The 27,445-nt window shown below is 33.1% G+C and overlaps 2 protein-coding genes across 5 annotated transcripts; one reads left to right on the top strand and one right to left on the bottom strand.

Moving 5' to 3' along the window:
- The first annotated feature begins 1,181 nt into the window (after window positions 1-1,181).
- LOC115972457 (protein NRT1/ PTR FAMILY 5.4-like) lies at window positions 1,182-16,206 on the top strand. Of its 4 annotated transcripts, none has more exons than XM_031092752.1 (5): window positions 1,182-1,848; window positions 4,154-4,302; window positions 4,437-4,666; window positions 14,193-14,722; window positions 14,885-16,206. In XM_031092752.1, the coding sequence occupies exons 2-5, from the start codon at window positions 4,203-4,205 to the stop codon at window positions 16,092-16,094; spliced, it is 2,070 nt and encodes a 689-aa protein (XP_030948612.1). In that variant the 5' UTR covers window positions 1,182-1,848; window positions 4,154-4,202; the 3' UTR covers window positions 16,095-16,206. The 4 variants fall into 4 exon arrangements, with proteins under 4 accessions (XP_030948612.1, XP_030948609.1, XP_030948610.1 ...); XM_031092749.1 differs by lacking the exon at window positions 1,182-1,848 and adding an exon at window positions 3,386-4,006; XM_031092750.1 differs by lacking the exon at window positions 1,182-1,848 and adding an exon at window positions 3,386-3,697.
- A 2,901-nt stretch (window positions 16,207-19,107) lies between these two features.
- Window positions 19,108-20,241, bottom strand: LOC115970546 (pentatricopeptide repeat-containing protein At5g04780, mitochondrial-like). Its single transcript, XM_031090165.1, has 2 exons — window positions 19,602-20,241; window positions 19,108-19,535 (listed from the first exon to the last, which is right to left on the bottom strand). Exons 1-2 carry the CDS (start codon window positions 20,239-20,241, stop codon window positions 19,108-19,110), a joined length of 1,068 nt encoding a protein of 355 aa, XP_030946025.1.
- Window positions 20,242-27,445: the final 7,204 nt, after the last annotated feature.

A 27,445-nucleotide genomic window follows, 5' to 3' on the forward strand; every position in this document is an offset into this window, starting at 1 on the left:
TTTCCTTTCATACTATTGATGTAACTTTAAAAAAAAAAAAAAAATTGAAATAGCATCAATTCTTTTTAACTAAAAAAAATGTAAATAAATCACCTTTTTTGTTCTTATCAACTTTTAATTTTTAAATTGATAAAAATCTTAATTTGATTACAATCCAAACTTTTCATCTAATCCTTTTATATTATAATTTATTACAATTAAAACTCTTCATCTAATCTTTTTTTTTTTTAAATTATATTACTATGTGAAAAAAAAAAAAAAAAAAAAACATAGTACACGTAAAAACAAAAAACAAAAAAACAGCAACAATCTTCATCTATTGCTTTTTTTTTTTTTTTTTAAATTATATTATTTCGTGTAAAAAAAAAAAAACAACATAATACCCATAAAAATTAAAAAAAAAAAAAAAAAGCCACGTATTTAATAGCAAAATCTTCCCCTTCACACACCTAACTTTTTTTTTTTTTTAGATAGTTATTGTAACATCTTATTAATTCTTATCAACTTTTCTTCCATTGGCTTATCACCTATTTGGATAAATTTATGTTGATAACAACTTATTCGTCTTTGTGTGTTTTAATTTCTACATCAATTGATAAATAAATCATGTTTCTTCTATGACTTTATCCTATTTCCTTCTTTGTAAATAAATCATAATCTTACTCTATCCTATTTCCTTACAACCATCAATCACGTTTTCCTTATTTTTTTTTTTTCATTTTTTATGTTACGTTCATATCAACATTTTTTTTCCTTTCATACTATTCATATAACTTTTTTTTTTAATAATTCAAATAGCATCAATTCTTTTTAACTAAAAAAAAATTGTAAATAAATCACCTTCCTTGTTCTTATCAACTTTTCTTCTATGACTTTATCACTTTTTTGGATAAAGTTATATTTCTCATACATCCTAAGTTAATTTTTCTTCTCTTATAATTTCTAGAATGATTTGAAATCTAACTTCCTCATAATTGAGAATTCTCTCTCTCTCTCTCTCTCTCTCTCTCTCTCTCTCTATATATATATATATATGTTTTTGTTTTTTGGTGTATTCTTATATATTCTTAGGCACTACTTCTTCTTCTTCTTCTTTTTTTCTCTCCCCCATTACCAATAATTTTCATTCTCTTACAATTTCTATGTTGTTTAGAAATCTAACTCTCCTTTGTTTTTTTTCTTTTTTTCTTATTACTTGGGCAATTTGATTTTTGTGAAATCCATAGTAGAAGTCTTTATCAAACCTACCATTAAGGTTGTCCACGGGTTGGTCTGGGTCGGGTTTGTGCCCAACCCGAAACCGACCCGATCACTTCAGGTTTTCCATGCTTAGACCCGCCGTCGACCGGTGAACGGAGTTGGTTCGGGTGGTCGAATTTTCGTTGGGTTCAGATCGGTCCTCGATCGGTTTCGAGTTGTGCGAAAATCTGCTGGATTTTGCCAAAAGTCACCGGATCTCGACGGATCTTGAAGAGATCAGGCCGATCTCGACGAGATCTGGCCGAATCTCGATGAGATCTTGGCATATCTTGAAGAGATCAAGCCGAATCGCAACAGATCGAGCAGTAAATGGGCGATTTTCCTTCGAGTTCAGGCCGGATCTCAACAGATCAGACAGAAAATGTGTGATTTTCTGGTCAAATACTGTCGGGTCAGTTAAATATTGGTTTCTCAGCCTCAAACCCGCCAACCGACCCGCCGTTTTCGAGTTCAAGGAGTAGAGACCCGCCGCCGATCCGTCACCGGCGTCGAGTCGGCCGGTTCTTGGGCCTGATCAGACATTTGGGGCAAGTGGGTCGGGTTCCGGATCTGGCTGGACAGCCCTACCTACCATCCAAACTATTACAAGTATGTATTTCTCTTCTTTGTTTTTGTGTTCTTTTTTTTTTTTTTTTTTTTTTAAGGTTTTGCTTATGATTCATAAATGCAATTTTAAATCCATGAAATCCATTCTATAAACCACTATAAATATTTACACTTTATCTATTTATTATTTAAGATCGAATTATCAAATTTATTATAAAATTTTCATTAATAAAAAGGAGAATAATTGAGCAACAACATGATGTTTTAAAGATTTAGATTTTAGCTTCACACCTCCACAAATTAAGAGATTTTGAGTTTAAGTTTAGTATTCATTTTACTTTTTAATGACTCTCTTATGAAGATAGTTTTCTTGAGATTAAACTCTATTAGCTAAAATTTTAATAGTATAAAATTCTATTTCCACTAAAATTCAATTTCAACTAAATCTAGAGTAAGTTTACAGCTTTTAAACTATTGCTATATTAATTTTTGGATAGATACAAAAGTTTATTTGTTGACATCAACTTTTTTTTTTCCTCTTCATCACTATATGAATTACCTACAATTTTTATATTGTCAATACACTTTTTTTGTCATCAATTTTAATTTAAGTGTTAATTTATCTACTTTTAAAATTTTCAATCCACGCACTTGAAAAAGTTTAAGTTTTACAAATTTCGGTTTTTTTTTTTTTTTCTTCTGAGTTAAGAGTTTTAGTTTTGTATTTATTTTACATTGTATTGACACTCTTATGAAGAGTTTGTTTGTCAATTTGGTTACAAAACATGTGAAGATCTCATATATAATCATCTCAAGCAACTTTACTCCACACATGAGGTTAACACTTATTCTTTCTTTGTTTACATTATGCATTAGAAAAGTCAAAATAATGCTCATAAGCCTCAAATGCCATGTTTTATCTCCTCAAAATGCCCATTCCTTTTCAATTTTTTTTCCTTCCAAAATTAAAGTGTTTAGGTAATAGGTTATACTACTCAATGCATACTGTCATTAATTATTAATATAATGACAACAGATAATTAACGCAGATCAAACTCTTTTACCAATACATACTATGAATAACAATCTATTTTCTAAACTATAAGAAATTTAAAATTCTACTTCATCTAAGATTCTATTAGCAAAAGTTTCAAGTAATTTAAAACAAATCTAATATTTATTTTAATTGTATATCATAATTTGATGTTTGAATATGTAAAATTTATATATTACATACTGTGCTCATAAAAAGTGACTCAAATGTATATATTAATTATATATTATAGCATTAATGTATTTTATAATGTGACTAACTAATTATTAATATAGTTTTGTATCTTTTAATTTATTTACATTTACACGAGCCTTTAACTAGTTTATTATATAAAATATTAACTCAACAAAAAATTTAAAAAAAATTTTCTTTTTCTTTTCTTTCATTTTCCTCTTAATTCACCTGCCAACCATCGCTCTCATGTCTTATCTCTTCCACTTTTAAAATATAATCTGCACCACAAGACCTTAAAAAAATCTCCTCTATAATAATATAATATATACTTCTTCTCTCCTTTTTCATTCTTCTTCTTCAGTTATTTGTTTCCTTCTTCCCAGTTTGCACCATTCTTCTTTTTCTTTCCTTCAGTTTACAAGTTTACGCAACAGCACTCTCAGAGAGTAGAAACAGGTGAGTCTTTAGTCTTCATTTTGTGAAAGTTCTATCACTTTCTCTCCCTCAGTTCGCTCTCTCTTTTCCATCACTGAAAGAAAGAAGGAAAAAGAAAAAAAGAAAAAGAAAAACCAAGCTTCATGCCGACCGAAACGGTGAGGATGATGGATGAATTGGAAGTGAGAGTTTGATGAGGAGGATGATGGGCGAGAGATTGAGAGAGAGGTGAGAGTTTTGTTTTTGAGAAAGAGAGAATGAGTGAAATGGCGGATGACTCGTGCATGTCTTGTGTTGTATGTCTCGTGTATGTCTTGTTATGTTATTTGCGTCTTGTAATGTAGTCTTGTACTGTTTATCAAACTCTGTTATGTTTATCCAATAAAATCCTTTGTTATGCGGAAAAAAAAAAAAAAAAAAAAAAAAAAACGGCGGAGGAAAAAAAAAAAAATAGAAACAAGAAATAAAGAAATATTATTTGCTTTTAGCATTAAGCTACACTGCAGAGCTTTATGGCGGTGCACTGTAGATGAGTTGGTAAAATTTTTACCTATACCATCGTTATTTTGCATACTTTTTGTACATGGTAGTGCTAAAAAGAGCAATTAAGTTTTTTTTAGCATTAAAGGCTATCCTATTCACTTATGTTTAGTTTCACTAACCAAACGTGTTTGCTTTTTTAAGAACCATCATTCGTTCCTAAGGTACTCTGAATCTCTGATTCCCACCCATAATGGTAATGTGTGGTGAGTGGTTCTCAAGGATCTACGGCAAAGTCGGGAAATGGTATCACGATTATATCTTCTTCTCAAAGGCTGTGCCATTCATCTTTGGTAATAATTTCCGAAAATAAAGTAAAAGTTTCATTAATGTTGGAGTTGACAGAGAATAGATTCGTATTCTTTTCTTTCTTTCTTTTTTTGTAAAAATAAAAAATATATATATTATTTTCTTCAATGAACTTCAGGATTGATTGTGAGCCGTAGCATGATCAACTTGGCAGTGGTGGAGATGTTAATTGATTGCCTCGGTTTCATCGGGAAGAAGAAGAATTCCATCAATTTGCAAACAGCTGCAACAATCGTAAATCTTCAGAACGGCATATCAACCGTGTCAGCAGTTATTGTTGCGTATATTGCAGATTCCTATTTAAAATGTTTCACAACGATTGTCATCTGCGCTTTGTCCTACACTATGGTAATTCCACATTCTTTTCTTGTGTAATAAATAGCCTTTGGCTGGTAAAAACAATTAAAAAAATAATTTGGAACGAAAATGCATAATGGTTTTGAGAAATACCTAACCCCACCTAGGTATTGATTAAGACCCCAAATTTTAATTTACAGCTTAATCACTTTTAAGGTAACCTTTTATATATATATATATATATATATATATATATATAATGAATAACAATTCAAACCAAATTTAAGTGATTAGTCAATTATAGGGTGCATGAACATCAAAATAAGCATGGATAAACATGTAGAGCATATATAAAGAGCAGGACGGAACTAGGGTTCAACCCCCACTACCTAGTTCTTAAGAAATTTTTTTTAAAAAAAAGAGTGTGTGTGTGTGTGTTTGACCATTTTATATTTGGGCCTCCACTTTCAAAAATTTTAGGCCTCCTCCCCTACAATTTTACATTGATTTTATTATAATAGCATTTGCATTAGTTGTAAAATAGCATAAGGCTCCAAAATTTTCCAATTAACCCCAAAATACACCCACATCAGTCTATGAATCATTGTGCAAAAATACATTTGTGCTATAGTAACTAAGTAAATTTACACAATTACTGTAACACAATTGTATTTCTGCAAATTTACACAATTACGATAATACAAATGTATTTTTGTACAATGATAGATAAACTAATGTGGGTGTATTTTGGGTTGATTGGGAAAATTTACCCAATTATTGTTCCTATGCAAATGAATGTTTTAGAAATTATTTAGATTGAGGACAGTGGCTTTTGGTTGAGGAAGAGAGAGATGATTTGAGATAATAATAAAAAATTGATAAGGAAGTAGTATATGATGAAATGTAGAAATAAATAACAGTGAGTATATATATAAATAAAAGCAGGTTATTATACTAAAATAAATAGAAATTTTTGCATGAGCTAATACAAATGCCCTAATATATTAAGAAACAATGTAGTTTTTTGTTTGTCTTTATTAGTAGATGATTACTTGCATTATAATGTATTATGAAACAAATTTTTTTTGTATTTTTCTTTGTTGATTGTTTGTTAATACTAAATAGATACTTATTTGAAATTTCAAGATTTTTTTTTTTTTTTTTACTTATACTCCGGCCCTCCTTAACTCGAAATCCTAGGTCTGTTCCTAATAAAGAGCAACCCACATAAAATTAAAGACACAATACCACAAGATAACACTAAATGTGTTATCAAAGAGAAAACACGAGAGCCAATTGGAAAAACCTCTCTGTGGCACCAACACTTAAAAGATCACTAGAATAGATTGTTGCAATACAAATTACACGACACAACCCTCCAAGATATATTGTAATCTTGTACTCAAGAACTCTAAGCTTTTGCTGACAATTCCTCGACTCATTTCTCTACTCTAGCAATCGGATATGCAATTGAGCTCCAATTGCATCTTCAAATCTCTATGGCTGATTTTGTGGTAGTTCCAATGATTCCCAAGGCTGCCAACAACACTCACAACACTCTGGTAACACTCTAGTGATGATGGGTGTGAAGAATTAAATTTCCTCTCAAGAATTTGGCTATGGTGAGAGGGAAAAAGTAGAGAAAAATGGTAAGTGTTTGGCTCTCACAATTTATTGGTTTCTCTTAACTTTCAAATGAGAATTAGGGTTTAATTTGTGGGAAATGACGTTTATAAAGGATGGGTATAGGCTAGAGCAACAACAGAGTGAATTCTTCGCTATTCTAACCATTTTAGTTGACCAAGGGTTGGGTGAAAGTCAAACAAAGTTTTTCCCAACAGATTTTCAAATGCTTGACATGTGCCAGTTTTCATGGTACCAATAAAATTATTTGTTCATTTATCAAGTATGATTAGACTCAATTTATGAAGATGCATCTAAGTCATTGAAATCTGATTTAATGATAACTTTCAATCCATAGATCCAATTGAGGTTAGTGACCAGTTGTTTTGATCATTAAGACATTAGCATCATTTTGATAAGGGACAATTGAAGATCAAATGGATAGAATTAATATGATATCTCTAGGTATGAAATCACCCTTTTACCCTTCATATGAGATTAAATCTAAGTTGCAGAATAAGGTGTTTGTAATAATACATAATTTTAGATGTGAAATATAAGCATATAAATCCGCTTAAGCATGTGTAGAAGACAATCTAAGCTTGTAGTAAATAAAGTATGAAAATTATGATTAAGTACGCGTTTGGAATGCACGTTTTCCATGCGTTCTTGTGTTTGGCTGAAAAACAGTGGGTCTTGTGCACTGTTCACAAGACCCACAAGTACTTTTTTCAGCAAAAAAAAAAAAAAAATTTAAAACTGAGTCCCACAACACTATTCACACATTTAAAAATTATTTTGTTACAGTATTTTCAGTTTTCAGCAACAAGCGGTATCCAAACAGACCCTAAGTATTTCCACACACATCCTTAGAACATTGAACTCTACTCACAAATCATAACTAGATAATCATAACTAGCTTGACAATGCACTATGCCATTAGTACAAAGGTACTAGGCTAAACACAAGTAATATGTGATCAACCATATTTAGGTTAAATTTTTAGATTTTTCATTTTTTTTTAATTGTTGTGTTTTTAGATTTTTAAAAACTCACAAAAAAACAAATGAAAAGCATTGATCATATAACAACAAACAAGATAAATAACTCCCAAAAAAAGGGATGTATATTGCATGTGAATAAAAAATCTAATATGCAAAATATGTCCTACAGAGATCAGATTAATTAGATCAAGATGGAGTAGAAACCTCTCAAGTTAGAGCGTCTTTCTTCACCCAAATAGCTTTAATCTTCAACTTAGGGGTGAAGAAACATGAGGAGTGGGGAATTGTCTACACAAAGACAAAGATTTGGTATCAAGCTTACCAAGGTTCAAAGAACTTAAGATTGACTAAATTTTCTTCACAAGTTGACCTTGGTATGCGATAGAAGGAATATCAACAATTCTAGAAACTCCACATTTAGCATGTTTCCTTGGGCTTCCTCTAGGAATCAATCTAGCAACATGATTTTGTTTGTCTCAACAAAGAACAATGTGATCTAATATGACCAATAAAACCACAATGGTGGTAAGTGGGAACAAAATTTGATCCAACCATTTTCCTAGGATGAGACCTAAACACGGGCTTCAACTTATGAGCTTCCACCATAAGCCTTTAGCCATTATCAAATCTAGCTAAATTAGCATTTATCTCCACTTTAGGATTCCTCTTATGAGGAGAAATGTATACCAATTTGCCTTCGGAGTTAGAGGACACACTTGGCACAAAATCAGGCATAACATCAAGTTTGGCATAAGAACCTTTTTCCAATTCAGCATTTGATTAAGCTATGTCTTCTTTCAAACACTTGACATGTACCTTAAGAGTCATTTTCACACTTAAGTTCATCAACCGACTTGTTAGTTACATCAAGTTTAGCATCCAAATCCGTCTAAATACATTCAATCACTTTTAATATTTCCAAGGAATTTTAAGCATTTTTTTTTTAAAATATTTTTCAACCAACTTGTTGGATTCATCAAGTATTATAATTAAAGTTTTAACAAACAAAATTGCTCAATATCTCTTTGAATTTCTTAGACTTTTTCTTGAAGAGCTTGTTACCAACCATTTTTAAAATTATCCATAGAATCATATAAAACATCATTACAAGCATGAGAATAATCATACATAGATTCAATAGCATCACAATACATGCAAAGAAGCACACAAAGCTTTATCCATGGCAAGTTGAGGGTTGTGTGGGTCCTTTTTTTGGACAGTACCCAGGCCCAAGTAGAAACAAGGATCTTGGGCCCTTTACTTGTTATTTGGTGGACTGGGCTTGGTTCACCGCAGCTAAATGGAGCTAATTACAAACCAAGTTGTGCGCAAGTCACATAAAACTCCTCAAGGCAAAAAAGCAATTCCTCCTAGGCAATAAAATACCATTATAAGTGTTTTAATGTCATAAAATGACCTTTTATTCTTACGAAACAAGTAAAATAATTATTAATAATATTCACAATGAGAAAGAAATTGAAATAGAATATTTAAGGCTTATCTTTTATTGTCTAAACATTTAAAAAAGTTCATTCACTTGGTACCCCGGACGTACTATCATGGTACCCCGGATGTACTAGGCCTGTAATCCCAAAATGCTGATTCTCTGAACTATACGATCTTTCTCCATGCTTATTATGCAATAGAGTTTTGTCATTTCCCTTTACCTCTATAGGCCCTGCATAAGAACACATTACTAATACACATATCTTCAAATAATTATTAGTTTCTTAGATTAAGATATACATTTTAATACATATACATATATGTAGATGAATTTCATGAGAATGAGTCAGCCACAAGGATCCTGGCCCCAATTCTCACAGACTTAATGCTTTTGCACAAGACTTGTGAGATTTGGAACTCAAGTCCAAGTGGCTTTACTTGGGCATTGCCTTCCAAGATAGTTAGGTGAGGAGGATTTTGTGGGAGAGAATGATATATGATGTGTGCATGTTTTGGCATATGTTTCTTTGGAGGCTAAGTGATATTTTGAATAATCTCAAGGATATGGGACGAATTCCCACTCCTTGGCTCTCTCTTGTTTTGTCCCTTTTTTTTCTTTCCCTTCCCTTGCTTGGCTCTTAAAACTCTAAGAATATATCTTTTGAACCTCTAAACTCTCCCCTTTTTCCTTCATTTGAATCCTCTTTTTGCTATGCCTTAGTGTTCCTTTTATAGTGGACATGGTTTGGTACCCCAGGCGAGGACGTCCCTGGTCTGCTGGGTAAAACCATGTCTTCTGGAACTTGAAAATGTGCATTGAACAGAGGTTTAGCTTATTTAGGCAATTATAACTCAAAAGGGGCATTTGGCTTTAGCTATAAATAAAAAATTCCTTTTTGGAAAGTCTAAGGAGTGGGTAGGCTGCTCAATGTACTTGATGACAGCTTTAGTTGAAAATGACAATTGAGAGAAAATTGTGGGGAGGTGTCATGCACATGAGGGATCTGATTTTTCCATTGGTTCATGCATTCCAAGCAAATATATGAACCAAGGGAAACCTTCGGGATTCTCCTTTCACCAGAAATTAGTCCTTTACCAACCAAACCATTTCTCCCTTACTATCTACGCGGGATCCCACGAGCTTGGACCATGGGTTACAAAGATAATACCTGGTTTTTTGCTGGATTTTTAATGGTTTTTTGCATACATCTTGGTTTTTCCATGTGTTAGCCGAGGTTCTCTTCTCAAGGCTTCAAAAGGACACTTCAAGGTCCTAAGGCCTTGATGCTCTTCTTGTTGCATATCCTTTGACCGAGATCCTTGCTGCATGTCCTCTGGCCTGACCAAGATTCTCTGCTTTTTTCTTTTTATTATTATTATTATTATTATTATTATTATTATTTCTTTATTTTTTCCTTCTTTTCAGGACTTTAGGCCTTCATGATCCTTCTTAACTTCATGAATTAGGACTTCTTTTGTTAAGACTCATGGTCTTTCTTTACTTTTCATGGAATGGGTTTTTTTGTGAAATTTTAGTCCTCAACAAGGGTTATCGATCACACTTAGGAAATAAATCCACCAATCATGTGTACAATGATCTAATAGCTATTAAGATTACCAAACTTTAATTATGGTAATGATTTAGACCACAAGTTGTAATTACGGGTAATTCCAATTTTAAACTAATCTACCAATTTTTAGCCAAATTGTTTACATGATTAGCCAATTAACTATACAACAATAGCAAGCATGGATAATCAATAAAAGTAGCTCAATAGCAGCAAAATAAAGAGCACAATACTACATGATATCACCAAATGTGTTATTAAAGAGAAAAACTCAAAAATTGATCAAAAAAACCTCTCCGTGGCATTGACTCTGAAACGATCCACTAGAAAGAATAGTTGCAATAAAAGATGCACACAAAACCCTCCAAGCTTAGTGCTATTCTAATACTTAAGCCCTCTAAGCTCCAATTAGCAACCAACTATTCTAAGTCCTTTCTTCATCTAGTTGTAGAATCTATAATTGAGCTCCAATTTCATATTCCAAGTCTTCTTGGATGAATATGGGTGTGCTCTAATGATTCCTGGCAATCCAATCAACTTTCAACACTTAGGAATAGTGTAGATTGTGATGGAAATGATCTCTTCTCATAGAATTGACTATGTTAAAAGGAAAAGAGAAGAGTGAATGGGTAAGCATTTGGCTCTCACAAATGGGTAGGTTTTCTCTTAATGCTAGATGGGAATTCTAGGGTTTATTTTGTGGGAAATGATGTATATATATGATGGGTAAAGGTTGGAACAACGAGTGGAATGGTCCCTGTAGAATTTCAAATCAACAAACATGTGTCCATCTTGTGGGTGCAACACATAATTTCACTCAAGTGAAATTCTCTTCTCAACAACAGCACTTTAAGTTCTAAACCTTCTACCCGGTTACAAAAAAGAAAATACCAATAATATACAATGTGTTGAATTGAATCACATGCAAATTGGCACAGCATTAAGCCTAACACAAAAACAAGACTTAATAATAATATCACAAGTTGGTCCTCAAGTAAAAATTCTTTGCTCCTTCTTGCTTAGACAATGAATTCAAGATCCATGATAGGACCATACATTGACACCTTGTCCATGTATTGAACAAAGGCGCTAGATCAGTACGTGATTGTGACATTGAACCATCTAAAATTAAATCCAATATTTTTCTTGTCTATCAATGCCATTTGCATTGACCTAAACCATGTAGAATGGATAAGAGTGATCATATTTCTTGATTGTAAATGATGATCAGTAAGAAGTAGATGAAAAAAAAAGTAAGTGCCATTGAAAATTTGAAACGAAACTAATCAATAGTGATCTGACACCATATGAAATGAGAGAGAGAGAATTGACAAGAATTTGTTAATGTTTCCCATTGATTAAACTAGATTATAATGCATCTGTTATATTAGCCAAAATTAGAGAAACTAAACTAATCTTAACTGCTAAATAACATTGTTCATTAGTTGTTGCATAGTAGCAACAAACTTAACAAACTCCATTCACCACCTTGGCCAATACATGTGAGACACGTATTAGTAAGGCACAAGCAGAACACATGATGATCAGTAGTAAGATGTAGATGAAAAAAAAAAAAGTAAATGCCATTGAAAATTTGAAACGAAATTGAACAATAGTGATCTGATACCATATGAAATGAAAGAGAATTGATGAGAATTTGTTAATTTCTCTCATTGATTAACCTAGATTACAATGCATCTATTATATTAGCCAAAATCAGAGAAACTAAACTAATCTTAACTACTAAATAACATTGTTCATTAGTTGTTGCATAGTAGCAACAAACTTAACCGACTCCATTCACCACCTTGGCCAATACACATGAGACACGTATTAGTGAGGCACAAGCAAAACACGTGATGGGACAAAATAAAACTACGACTTGCAGCCTTATAGCACAACACAAAACAAACTCACAACATATGGGGCCGTTTGGTATGGTAGTTTAAGCAACACTTTTCAATTTTCAAACAACATTACACATATTGCCACACACTTTTTTACTTACACGTATTTTCAAAAAATACAAACAACGTTACTAGAACAACGTCACCAAACGGCCTACATAAACGTAACAACACGACTTGCCATAGTGACTAAGCAACATGTCGTTTAATTAAAAAAAATTCAAATCCTTCAATTTAACTATTGCAAAAGCTATGCGACCTATGTTTTTCCTTCAACCGTGTTCTCTCAACTTCTTGATAAAGAAACTCCCAAACTGGTGTTGATGGAGCTGTAGGTCTCGATTAATGGTGGTGACTGTGTATGGAGGTTGCAATTTGGGTCATTGTGTGGTATGAGTGATTTCTATGAGTTAGCGTGGGTTACCATTGGTCAAAATGAGTTTGTGTATTTGCCTGGAATATGGAAGCGCTCCTAGCCGGTTGTGTCCTAAATCTAGATCCGGTTGCTAGGAATATGGAAGCACTCCTAATCGATTGAACCGGTCTGGTAAAAACTAGAATAATCAGTCAAAACCGGTCAAGAGCTGGGAAAATCTAGGAATTGGACCCTTTCCTGATTTATTAACCATTCCAATTTTTAAAACCATGGTCTTGACCTTGTTGTGGGTCACCGTTGGTTAATGGACTCAAATTCTTCAAAACTCAATTATGGTTTCTTATGTATTTCTTTCTAATTATGTTAGTAGGCATTACATATTTGTAGTTTCCAGGGGATATGGTTTGAAGAGCATGTAACCATAATGCATAGTACTACAGCAAAATGGCACACCATTATAGCCAAACAAGGTTAATGGTCACTATAAGGACTTTCAATTTTTGTGTTACAAGCTCTTGCAGCACCCTTGGACAATGCTACAAACACAAAAGTTTACAACATTTTTCCACAACAATTGAGTTGATAAATTTTTATTAGTTTTTTTTAGGACCCACATATGACATCACTTTCTTACCTACTATTAATAAGCTGCCACATCAGTTAGGTGTGAAATTTTTTATGTCTATAGACTTTCTCAATATATAGAATGGTAACACGTATTTGAATTATACCTTTAAAATAAGGATGAGAGGGCATATGTAAGAGTATTCGCATCAATTTGTCTAAATTTTTCTGTTTATTTAAGCATAAAAATTTATTTTTTCTATTTTATACAACCATGTTTACAAAACACTCACATTAGATTATTTATTCTACCTTCCATTTTATTTAAATACTCATATTCATTCTTTTTAATGCTATCTGTCATCTTAAATCTCTCTCTCCCTCTCTCTTGTTTAACATCAAAGGTTTAATTATCTTCTCTCCCCCCTCAACCGTAAGCTCTCTTTGTCCACTGGGTTTGGGTTTGATTTTGATTTTGGGTTATTTAAGGTAGATCAAGTTTGATTTTTGGTTGTATTTTGGGTTGATTTTCCATTGTTGTAACAAGTTTTGGTAGTGGTGGGTGGATGGGATTTGTGTTTGGATATAGATGGTGTTGGGTTGTAGCAGGATCTGTGAGAGCAAACAAGAGGGAGAGAGAGAATTTGATGAGAGTGGAGAGGTTAGAAAAAAATATTAAAAAATTGGAATAGAAAGCTAAAGTAACCTTGTATATTTACACGGTTACTAGCTGTAGCAACTTTGTAATTTTGCACAACTTTAGCTTAATTGATGTGAAAGAATTTTGGAGTTAAATTTGTAAAATTGGGCACTTTTTCTATTTATACATTCACTGATATGAATGCTCTAAGGCTCCTTTCTCACATAAGGGTGAACCTCACAAACAAGGTATCCATCTCATATGAGAGTTGTATTACATGTCCTATACATCTTAGGAGAGAGAGGAAAATGTAGTGACTAAGGTTGTTCTATCAGACCTTAAATGTGGAGCACCATGATGATAGACATTTTTTATGTGTCGAAATATATTAACTATAATTTAAGAATTTTCATAAAAATCTAAATATCAATTTGTCTTTCTTGTTGCAGGGATTGATGCTGTTATGGCATTCAGTCAATTCTCGAAGTATCCGTATCCAATATGGACCTATTTATGTTGCAGCGTTGGCTGTAGCACTAGGTAAATATGGCCTAGATTCAATCCTAAGAGAATTTCTTTCTAAACAGTTGATTGAGGGAGAAAATGAAAATTCCAACGAAAGTGAAGCCCACATAGAGGGTCATACAAATGTTTGGTGGTGTATTGCTTCGATTTCTGGATCTGCCATTGCTGTCTTTTACCTTTCAAATGTAAAATGGGATAGAACCCTCTTAGCTTCCGGCGTGGTGATGGGAGCATCTCTTTTATTGTTCTTCTGTGGCTTCAAATTTTACTGTCCCAAAAGACACAAAAGGAACTCCCATGTTATTTTCAAAGTCTTCAAGGCAGCTATATCCAAACGTTATCTCCCCTACCCTGGTACACCAACTCAATTATCTTGGAAATCTGAACCAAATCTAAAGTTGTACGAAGAGAAAAATAGTCAAATACTATTGTTGCCAAAAGTTTTTTGGTTCAGGTTGGTCTCCTTCTCTCGGTGTTACACACACTTCGTACGTATGTGTTTTCAAAACACATTTTACAATTTTAACTAAAATTATGTTTTTTTAAACTGATGTGGTGTTCCATAGAATCCATACATATGATGTGGGGAATTCATGGGGTAATTATGCTGATGCAGGTGGTTAGACAAAGCTGCTGTGACTGTAGAAAAAACCTCAAGCAGTCCGCAGGAAGAGGAGAATCTTTGCTCAGTTGAACAAGTGACCCAAGTAAAGTGCTTTTTGACATTGATACCTTTGTGGACAACCTTTTTAGCCTATAGTTTGGTCCAGGCTACCGGAAATACTTTCTTTATTGAACAAAGTAGCAACTTGAAAAATACGTTTACTAAAAAAAATGTCAGGGTTCCTCTAGCTGCTTTCTTCAAACTCAATTCCTTTCTACGCTTCATAATCCCGCATCTGTTTTGGTCAGAGAAAGCAAGAAATCCCAAAGTCACACTGGTGAGAATTGGTGTTGGGATGATTTGTTCTATATTGTGTTGCATTGCAGCTTGGCAGGTGGAGGTCCACAGATTGAAAGAAATTAAGAGACTTTATCCTAACAAGCCATCTGAGACTGACACCATCTCCATGAGTATCCTCTGGTTACTTCCACAATTTATTTTGCTGGGACTAACGGAGGGACTTGTTGAAGAAGGGCTCCAAGAATTTTTCATTAAGCATGTCACTGAATCGATGTGGAATTCTGGGCCATTGTTGACTGGATGTATATTAAGTTTCGGAAATTTCTTCAGCATACCTTGTGTTCAACTAGTAAGAAGCTGGTTCAAGGCCACCATAAACGACAGTCATCTGGATAGGTATTTTCTGACTTTAGCAATACTAAGCTCTGTGTTCCTTTGCTTTTATGTGTACGCTTCAATATCTAACTCCAAGTATGCCGACATAAGAGATTTATCAAAGGAAGCAGAATTAGCCCCTAATGTTTCAATGGAAGGAGGAGAGATGAAAGATGAAATGTTGTTGGCTTCTTCCTCTGCTCGAAACACACCTTTAAATGAGGACTTGGACGATTATTCTGTCCAACCTTCTCCTCTCCTTTCCTCTCATCCCCATCCATCTCACTCTATTTTAAACATACCCCAAGGAGATGGTGTTGAAGACTATACCGAACCCCTGCCGACTAGGAACCACTTATGGACAAAGGTGTCCATAGTCATGGCCTCCACTCGCCACCTCTACTCTCGCTTAGCAAATGTTGAAATGGTTGGTATGCAATCTTCCCCGGATGTACACTATGCTGAATCTATGGAGACTCTCCCCTTGCAGTCCCACGCATCCACTGAAGCTGAGGAGGTAATCTATGATGATGAGCCTAGGAACTAAGTTCCACGGTTTAAAAATTAAGCAAGAACATTTTTAAAATGTTTGTACATTGTAATTGAATTTAATAAATAGGTTGGGAATCTTATCTATTAGTACTCCATTTTTTTGGTTATTTCCATCTTATATTACTTATTAACCTTTTTTTTTTTTTTTTTTTTGAGAATTGGCTTTATTTAAAGAAGTATCTAATTATCCCCAAAATCAGATATTGGGCTAAGATGCTCTTGTTATAGGCTGCAATAGCAGAAGCATATAGATTAATAGAAGAAGATAAGCAGATTAATTTTCGGGCTGTAGCTCAACAAGTTTTCTGGCAGCAACATTCCCTAGAACAACATTTTCATGGATGTTGCAGGCTGATAGAAAAATCTGCCATATATGAGCATCAAGGTGAATGAGCGTTTGTTTGATTGTCCTCTTTGCATCTTCTAGGTTTCCAACTTGTCCAAGCAAGTCAAACATGTTGGCATATTGTTCTAAACGAAGGACTAGGAAACACAAACACAAGTATGGGTAGGATATAACAAGAAGGTAATTTTTTTAAAAGTTAGGACATGAAATTGTAGGGATACGCATATTAAAATTAGAATACGAAACAAGAATAAGATCCATAGAATAAATAAAATATGAGCAACAGCCTAAAGGAAGAGGGTGAAATTGCCTTGCATTACAATATGTGTAACAAGATCAGCAATGTTCCAACTACAATAATCAACAAAAATCTTAGGGGTAGAAGGCCTCTTCCAAAAAGGGGGCAGATAAAATCAAGAATATCAGCAAATGCTTTCCACTCAGTAGTCTCTATGTTCTCTAGAGCCTCTTGAGATCACCAACACTCCTGCAGGAAAACTTATATGAGGAAGAATTGAAACAATTGAAAGCACTGATCCATGTTAGACATCGTATGATCAGTGATCATTATCTTATTAATATAGTTACTTATTTTTCTTCTACTACTTTCTTTATCCCATTTTCTTTTGCAAATGGAGTGTTTCCATTCTGATAGATTTTACTTTTCCCATGAAGTTGAAGGTTACATTATTCATGGTAATATTAGCATTGAAATGGAGATGCATAATTTCATGACTGGCAAAGATTATGTAAACAACTCTAAAGTATTTATCAATCAAAAAGGGGACAATAGAAAGCACAATGATATGATTAAAGACAACCACAAACCAAAATGCGTAGACCTGAAACAACATGAGATCAAATTTATGGGAAACCCTGTGTAGAAACACCATATGACATGAAGTGTCCTCAAGAAATTAGGTGTCAGTTCCCTTGATATCACCTCCAGCTTACTCAAGTCAAGATATTACATCCTGCTTCTTGAAAATTTGAACTGATTTTAAATAGATGAATGCTGCCTATCATTAAAATAACAACCAATTCCAATGCCTATAAACATTCATTACTAAGCAAGGGCGAAGCTGTGTTAATGGGTGGGGGGGCCATGGCCCCCAAAATTTTAATTATTTTTTTAAAATATATATATAATTATTTTAATGTTTTCAAATTTTAGTCTATAAAAATAAGAGTTGACCCCCCCCCAAATATTTGAATTAGTCTAATGATGCTCTTAAAAAAAATAATTGCTCTAATAGTTATGAAGATATAACTCTATTTTTCGCAATTCTATTTTTTATTGTAAAATGTGCTCTTATATTTGTTAATTGAAAATACTAAACTCTTTTTTTTTTTTTTTGTTGGGTGTGTGTATATATATATAACTTATCAAATAAATTAAAATGTGTGTATATATATGTGTGTATATATAATAAAAAAAAAAACATGTGTGTGTGTATATATATATATATGTGTGTGTGTGTGTATGTGGCGGTTATCTTGATAAATATATTAGTACCGCAACTTGGCCCCCCCAAACAAAAATTCCTGGCTTCGCCCCTATTACTAAGTCATTTGAAAATGTATAAGTTACATGTTGTAGAAAGATGTCACGAGCCCAGCTTGTTCTCACTGGGACAAGAGGTCGCTATGTGTAAAGTAGCCTCCATGATATATCTTTATGTCATAAAATATGAGACTGTCAACATGAAACAAAACTAATATCCTAAGCATATGAAGCCCTAAATCTAATTATTATGTATCTTCTGCCACATCGTCATTCACCCACTGGCCACTTTCTACCGCAAGAACCATAAACAATCTCAAAAGATAGTGAATCCAATAGAGTTATATGATAAACTACTACTTATCCCAAAAGCTCAATCTGATAGGAGATTCTCGAATTTTAATCAATTAACCATTATTCTAACACTATATACTGGCTTACCTTCACCTGGACTCCCAACTCATCAGTCAAGCATTTTTCCTTTTATGATAGAAGATTCATCTATCCTTGGCAAAAATATCAGGAGCAGAATGCCACAGCTTAAAAGAGATCAGATGAAGTCAAGGATAGAAGCAGACACTCTCCACGGGGGACTGTGTAGCAGCAAACTTCTAAAACTTTGTTATGACCACATTCCGATGTCAAAACTCACTTTGAGCAGCCAAAAAAGCACCATAAATGCTGATTTACATGTAATATCTCACTTTTTTTCTTTCTAATGTTGTAGATTTTAGTCAAAAGAAGGCCACACTTGTTAACAGTATCTGTGATGGAAAGTAGAATCCAATCATTGCTTTCAGTTGTGACTAGAAATACTGCCACTGTAGATTAACGACAGAGCTTTTAGTGAGCAATGCACACCTGTGCAGTCATAATTTTGGCTAATGGCAGTTTATGGAGAATTCTCTCTCAGAGTCGTGTTAGTTAACTTGGAACAAATAGCTACAAAGCCATAATTTATGGCCTTTTTAGACTTGCGCCTCTGACCACTAGTCAGATAAATTTTTCTCAAGTCATTTGTAATACATATGTTGAATGGATTTCATATGCCAACTGATTTTAGACAATAGGTAACGACACTTGATGAGCTCTGGAAACACACACCCTGTACAGTTAATTGCTGCAAAATAAATTAGAAAACATTTCTTTGCTTCTAATTCATATTTTCATCAGGAAAGCATCGTTTTGATCCAATTTTGGAGACACTAACATCTGATCATACAACTTTATTAGCTCCATATATATTTCTTTACTCTCAGGATGTGTCATGTCGCCAGCAAAAAAGTAATGTACTGATCCTCCAATTTGAATCCAACTAGATTCATTTTCAGGTTGCAGCTCAAGAAGTTTTCTGGCAACAACATTCCCCAAAATGACATTTCCATGGATGTTGCAGGCTGATAGAAGAATTTGCCATATATGAGCATCAGGGTGAATAGGCATTTGATCAATTGTCCTCTTTGCATCTTCTAGGAGTTCAACTCGACTGAGCAGGTCAACCATACAGGCATAGTGTTCTAAATGTGGGATGACTCCATGAAATTCAAACATAGAGTTTAAGTAATCATTTGCTTCTCTCACTAGCCCTGCATGACAACATGAAGTAAGAAATCCAAGAAAAGTTATCTCATCTGATTCTATTCAAGATTTACACATTTTCTCAAAAACCTCAGAAACTTCATGAAAACAACCGTGTTGAGCATATCCCATTATCATGGCATTCCAAGAAGCCAAATTGTCTCTAGATGTAATCCTAAAAGCCTTCTGTGCATCACCAATGCTTCCGCACTTACAGTAGATGTCAATAGCACTACTTTCCACAAATGTATCCTGATCAAATCCAGATTTAAGACACAGTGAGTGAACTACTCTTCCCTGTACCAAATTTGTCAATGCACCACAAGCTTTGATGACAATACGGAAGATTGTACTGTCCACTTCAAGGTACAAGCTTCTTGAGGTGTAGAACAAATTTAAAGGCAGTATCTCTTTTGCTTCATCTATCCCATGGCATTTCCCATATGTTTTTATCAAGCAAGACACCATAGAATCATTGAACATAAAGCCACATTTAATCATATGCAAATGAATTTTCATTGCCTGAATTACAGAATTCGAGTTAGAAACAACTTCAAGAATGCTAGCCAAAGTATATTCATTTGGCTGTAGTGAAAGATCACTCATTTGAGAAAACACTTCAAGACCCTGACTACTAAATCCATTCTCAGAATACCCAGCAATCACAGAATTCCAAGAAACAGAAACTCGATGAACCATATCATCAAAAAACATGTCTAGCATCATATATTCCACCACACTTCCCGTACATGGACATCAATGCATTGCTAACACAAATCACTTTCAAAAACCCCACCTTTTGATAAAGTGCTTGGACTTGCCTACCGGAAATTAACAGCCTTGTCGTCATCCAAACCATACACACGTAGTCAATTTGGTCCTTATCATTTTCAACTTTCAGTTAAATTTCGGTTAGTGGGTTGATGATGACAGAAACCAAATCGACTTCAAGTTAAAAATAACATAAACCAAATTTACTGCTATCAAAATTGGCAAAAATACCATTTTTGGTCCCTACATTTGAAATCACTGTCAATTTAATTCTTACGTTTTAGTAGTAGTCAATTTGGTACTTATTATTTTCAACTTTCAATAAAATTTCCGTTAGTGAGTTGACGATGAAAACCAAATTGACTCCAAGTTAAAAATTATATAAACTAAATTGACTTGCTATCAAAATTCTTCTTCATATATATAATTGAGATTTTTTACTGCAACGTGATTGGTTTCTAAGATCACTTCCAACCTTAGGCATTTTACTAGTTTGTCCTGGTAAAGCCCCCAGACGGGATGCCCATGACATGTACGTGTGGGATGAACTAAATCTTTATTGAATTTAATTTTTCTATTGGAAGGGGCTCGTACATGTTCTATAGTACCACCTGTGAATACTCCGTGGGTATGAAAAATTCTTAATGTTAGTTGAGTACTGGGTTCCCCAATAGTTTAGCCTCTGATAATAACTACAGCCTCTCCCGTTTCGACGACGCACACACAAACTCAGTTTAGCACTGCCCAGATTTAGCACCACTACTATGGAATATAAAAGTTAATAATAGTGATACGGTTTTGTACACAACATTGCTAATTGGTCATTAATCTTTGACATGAGAGGCTTGGTTTATTTAGGAATGAGAGTGATAAAAGTGTTCCTAAGCTCTTTTTGGGGGTTACCATTCTAGAAAGAATTTTGAGACAGCATAAGTGACACGTCCATGGAAGCAGTTGACGAATAAGACCATCCCGTTGGTCTGTGAGACTTTAACCCCAATTGGATCCAACCTGCCCATAATTGGTTCGGTTGGTCCAGAAGCTTCCAATCCTAGTAAGCCTCCGTCTTTTGATATGGGTTCGTGGAGAATCCCTTCCACCTGGACCAACAACAAAACTACTAAAGCCCACATTAAGGAGAGACTTGATAGGGCTATGGCCAATTCACCCTGGAACCTCCTATGCCCTAATGTTCTTCTAAAGCACTACCCTATCCAAACTTCAAAACATGCCCCCCTATCCTCTTTTACATTGAAGGAAACACAAACTCTAGACCAAAACATCATAAATTTGAAGTAGTTTGGATAAGAGATTCTCTAGCAAGGGTGTTGTTGTTAGCTTTAGCTTGGGCAAATTTTGGCTCTCCTAGAGAGCGTTTGGATTCGGCTGAAAAAAACTGCGTTTGCGTTTTGTTTGCTTTTTTTTTTTTTTTTTTTTTTTTCACGCGTTTTGGAGCGTTTTAGGTGTTGCGGCTACTGTTCATGCACTGTTCAATGAACAGTAGCCGCAAACTTTGACTTTTCACATTTTTTTGGACCAATCACAGCACATCGTGTACTGTTTACGGACCCACAAATTTCACTTTTCAGCAACTTTTTCATTAAAAATGGGTCCCACGATACTATTCACACATTTAAAAATTATTTCGCTACAATGTTTTTCAGTTTTCAGTTTCAGTTTTCAGTTTTCAGCTGTATCCAAACGGACCCCTAGTCTCCTGTCCATAGATTAGTCAATAAAGTAGAGTCGTTACCAATATATTAAGAACACAAATCCTCTGTACCATTTTTTGTATTTCATTTTATGTTTCACCAATCATAGTATAACCAGTTTTGGATGTTGTATTTATAAATTAGTGTATAACTAGTTTTGGAAAATAAAATTGTAATTATTATGTGGATAAATATCAGAACGTGTTCGTACAAATGGTACAAGAATTCTGAACCTTGGTCTTTTGGAAGTTCAATGTCAAAAACTGCAATACAAATAGGGACAAAAAGTTCTTGATTTAAACGATTTAAAAAAAAAAAAAAAAAAAAAAACTTTTATATCCAAATTATAGGGTAAATTCAAATTTGACAATTATTAGTATCTTGTTGCAGTAACATGTACAGACCTCGAAATTGGAGTACTTGATAGACATTCTTTCATGTATTGGGATACAACATACAAGGGACTTAGCTAGGGCTTGATTAAGATTAGACTTTACCTCTAACAATCCAAACATCATTTTGCTTTTCTTATTGCAGGGATTGATGTTGTTAGGTTTTTCAACCACATCTCCAAATCCAAGTATAGAATTCGGAAGTATCTATGCTGCAACAGTGGTCATAGCATTGGGCAAATCTGGTCTAGATTCACTTCTACTTGACTTTCTTGAAGATCAGCTGAGCGAGAGAGAGAAAATCCTGACATAGACGAGGACCAAAAAATTAGTCATACAAATTTTTGTTGGTATACTTACTCTCTTTCTGGATACACCATTGGTGTCTTTTGGCTTTCAAAAGCTGCATGGGAAGAAATCTTCAGAATTGCCACACAGGTGATGGGAGCAAGTTTTTTGTTGTTCTTTTGTGGCTTCTACTTTTACTACCACAAAAAATCAACAAGAAGCCCCCTTGGTATGACTTTTGGAGTTTTCAAGGCAGCTAAATCCAAATGGGATCTCAACTACACTCATAGATCAAGTCAGTTTTATTGGAAATTTGCACCAAGGCTGTGTGTCTGGAATCATACTGGTCAAATACAACTATTGCCAAAAGTTCAATTTTTCAGGTATATCTCTCTTAGATAGCAAAACGTCTTTCTGACCCATGCAAGATTTCCCCTCTTTGAATACATACTAGTATGTAACCCGTGAATAATAAATTGAAGTAGTGCTATTGACATTAGCTTGAGTTATTAAACATATAGAATATTAGTTTGACTAAAATATTTAGAGGTACTAAAATAGTTTTTCTTTGCAATTTTCATAATATTAGATACGCTAAGTTTCTTATTACATTACTATTATATATATAATTTTGAAAATTATTATTGAATACTACATATACAATATCAATTTACAATCATAGAACATGAAATTCTACTAAATACAACACACACACACACACCCAAAAAAAAAAAAAAAAAAAAGATTGGTCCAATTGTATCTCCTAAATTGAATGGGAATAGATGCATGAAATTGTTTAGCTCAATTACAACTTTTTAGGTTTAAGATATTCGCATACAAAAAATCTGAATAGAAACAGTATAAAAAATATAGTCATTAGTTTAGAGAAAAAATAACAATAAAAATCTAAACAATTTAATTTTTATGAAAAGCTAAAAAAACAAAATCTAATTTTGATTCTAGTTGAATTTTCTCTAAACTTTGGTTTAATATATGTGTGTGTGTGTATAACCTAGTTAGTAATGGACCGTACATAATAGTCATTGTATATTACATAAATAACTTATAAATTTGAATTATTTTTAATTACACAAAAAAATGGTTCATATATATAAAATCATTCAAACTCTCTTTTCCTCTAATTTTATATGTATAGTTAGATATATGATTAGGTTTTTTTATGATTTATTTATATTGGACTTCTCGTTTTCTACACTGAATTAACTCACTTGGCACAAAAATTAACTCAAATGAGACACGTGGCGCAAAATTAAACTAATTGAAATCTAATTTTTACACTGAATTACCTCACTTGGCACAAAAATTTAAAAGCTTAAATTAGATGAGACACATGGCACAAAATTAGACTCTATGAATTCTAATTTGAAATCTAACTAGTAAGTTTCCCGTGCGATGCACGGATAATGTTATAATGTTTTATAAAAATTTGTTTTTGGAAAATATTATACATATATTATAGCATATTTATTATAAAACTTTGTTAGTAATGAGTTCATCATAAAAAGTAACAATTATAAATTGCACACATATATCTATTATAATTATTTTGTTCCAGTAATGAGCAATAATGAAAACAACTTGGAGTAATATTGTATAATAAAAGTTGATAAAAGCATATTAATTCATTCTATATTATTGATTTTTATTATGTGATGTAATAAAAAGCTTCATTACGAATATTTTTTCTTCAATGCTTTGTTATTGCGGTATGGTGACGCTTGTTGTCATCATCAGTTTCTCCATCTTCATCATTTGAAATTTAGTCCGTCCATATTTGTTCAATTTTTGAGCTTTCATTATTTTTTTCCTTTTGTTGCATCATTTGTGTTAATTACTAATGAATTGGCACCGAGAGATTCTTGATTAGATCTTACAAAGTTGGACTTTGTCGTTAAGATTTTTCATAGATATTTGCATTTATATTAAATTTCAATGATGTGAAAGTTTTTTATAAATTTTTTATTTTTGTTAATTTTGGAATAGTGCAGCAAAAAGAATTAATATAGCATGTTGAATTGTGTTTTTTTTTTTTTTTTTTTTCCTTCCATACCTTTTTTTCATTTGAAGGCGCATCAAAAATCTTAGCAACTATGTAATTTTCAAAACCATCTTTTAGATTGAATTCATTCAAATGAAGTAGAGAAATCCATTTTTTTCCTTTTTTTTTTTTTTTTTTCAAATCACGTGGGATTCCTTCTCCAATATCAATATTTTTACAATAATTTAAATAAGTTGTACCTTAGTTTATTTTTCAGCAAGATCTTGATCTTGTAGATTTATTTAGGATTTTCTCGGCATCTCGATCAAATATCACAAACTTTGTTTTGTTAGTTGCATTAAAAACTTCAATTTGAATCTTGTATCTGAAGTAGTTTGCAATTGTATATATATAGTAGTTATAGTGAGATAAATATATTATAAATATTTGGAGAGTATGTAGTTAATGTGAGTGCCTCTAACTTTAGGATAGAAAGATTTATTTTTGTTTTACATTTTGCACACCAAAATGATCCTGCTTGTAATTTGACAATCCTTTCACAAAGTACGCACAAAATGTAATATCAATCCATTGTTGTATCAATGTTACTTATTATTGCAATACCCTAGCAATTCACATCTTGCAATGAACTTTGAAATTAATATGTGTTATTTTTTTAATGTAAATAATATGATGTATTATTATTATTTTACATAAATGATGAGTATAATTTGAAATAATTAACGAACCTGTTTCATAGGATCTCATTCAATGCATTTTATCTTTACTATTGTCTTCATATTATTTAAAGATAAATCCTCCTATGAAAATTGTTTTGCATGAATTTTTGGTATTTCTTGTATAGGATCATGTTTTTTACCATTCCTATCATTGAGTTTTTTTTAAAGAAAATAATAAGTTAATGGCATTTTGTGAGATAGTATGTGCTATTTATTAGACTTTTTTGTTATTATAAATTTTAGAAATATGCACTTGTCAATTATTTCAACAACCTGAGGGATCTCAAGATTTATATATATTTTTGTTGCACTGGTCGATGACAAAGAATTTGTCTGCATAAATTGCATAGAATATTATTAATAGACAAAAGCATATTGAATTGAAATTGGGGAAAAATGAAGAGATATTTCATGAGAATGAGATTTTCTAAAAGTATCATTTATACTTGGGGGAGGAAGAAAAGAGTTTGTAAAAGGGTAAGGGTTTTTGCTTTGATTTACATGTGGGAATGGTCAAACTTGGGTCATAATATGTAAGGAAAGAACTGGGCTTGAGTTTTTTATAAGGTTTGGTCTACTTTTAAAAGGTAATCCATTTTATAGTGAATAACTTTTGGTCTAATTGGTCTAATTGTCAAGAACAGTTTATATTAATATAATAGTAAAAATAAGTTATTATGATCTATTGGGTAACAGTAAAAAAAACTTAATAAAAAGAGGTAAAAAATGCTAAATTTATATAATAGTAAAAATAAGTTACTATGATTTATTGGGTAACAGTAAAAAAAACTTAATGAAAAAAGGTAGAAAATGTTAAATGCTATAAGTTACTATGATCTATTGGGTAACAGTAAAAAAAAAGCTTAATAAAAAAAGGTAAAAAATGCTAAATTTATATAATAGTAAAAATAATTTACTATGATTTATTGGGTAACAGTAAAAAAAACTTAATGGAAAAAGGTAAAAAATGTTAAATGCAATATTAGAGTGCCACATGGCAGGACCTCATGCACTCTCACATGAGGTCTTTGCTTTTATATATATATTGGTTGGATTTTCTCTCAGTTTTGGTTATATATATATATATATACACACACACACACAAAGGGACATGGACAGTATCTGTGCCCTAAAATGATCACATTAAGTGCTTAATGCATAGGAAGACTAGACGGATTCAGTTCCTCTAAATTTTCTAGGGTACTCTACCAATAGATGTTAGTGTGGCTTGAATTTTGCTACAAGCCCATAAGGCCCAACCAAGCCCAATCCGGTCATAGAAATTGACCTAATACAAGTTGTATTAGGAATCCCAGCAGCCGACTTTATAAAGTAACATATATATATATATATATATGTGTGTGTGTGTGTGTGTGTGTGTGTGTGTGTGTGTGTGCTTTATTATATGCAGCTAGATGAAGAGAATTGATTTAAGAGAAATTCCAATTAACCTAGTGAGCAGCCGCATGAGAGAAAATAGAGAAAATAGAGGCAGCCAGCTTCTATTCTTATTTTTTCTGTGAGAGAGTGCTAGGGTGTAATTGGGATTTGGGTTTCTTGAGAGTGTTCTTGTGCACTATTGTATTTTCCCTGATAATAGTGAAATCCCTGCAACTTCGTGGACATAGGCAAATTGCCGAACCACGTAAATATTGTCTTGTGCGTGTGATTGTTTTCTTTGGCTTGTGTTTTCTCTATTTGTTTTGTTTCTCACAGGTTAGGAATTTTTGGTTAAATTCCCTACAACTGGTATCAGAGTCTAGGGTTAGGTTTGAGTGGGAGCAATGGCAGAGGAAGCAGGAAAGGCGTCTGGAATAGAAAAGTTCGATGGCACAAACTTTGGATTTTGGAGGATGCAAATCAAGGATTACCTTTATGGGAGGAAGTTGCATCTGCCGCTTCTAGGGGAAAAACCTAAGGCTATGAAGGCTGAGGAATGGGCTCTTCTTGATAGACAGGTACTAGGAGTTATCAGGTTAACTCTGTCTAGGTTTGTTGCACACAACGTTGTAAAGG

Source organism: Quercus lobata, chromosome 12 (genome assembly GCF_001633185.2).
Source record: "Quercus lobata isolate SW786 chromosome 12, ValleyOak3.0 Primary Assembly, whole genome shotgun sequence".
NCBI lineage: Eukaryota > Viridiplantae > Streptophyta > Magnoliopsida > Fagales > Fagaceae > Quercus > Quercus lobata.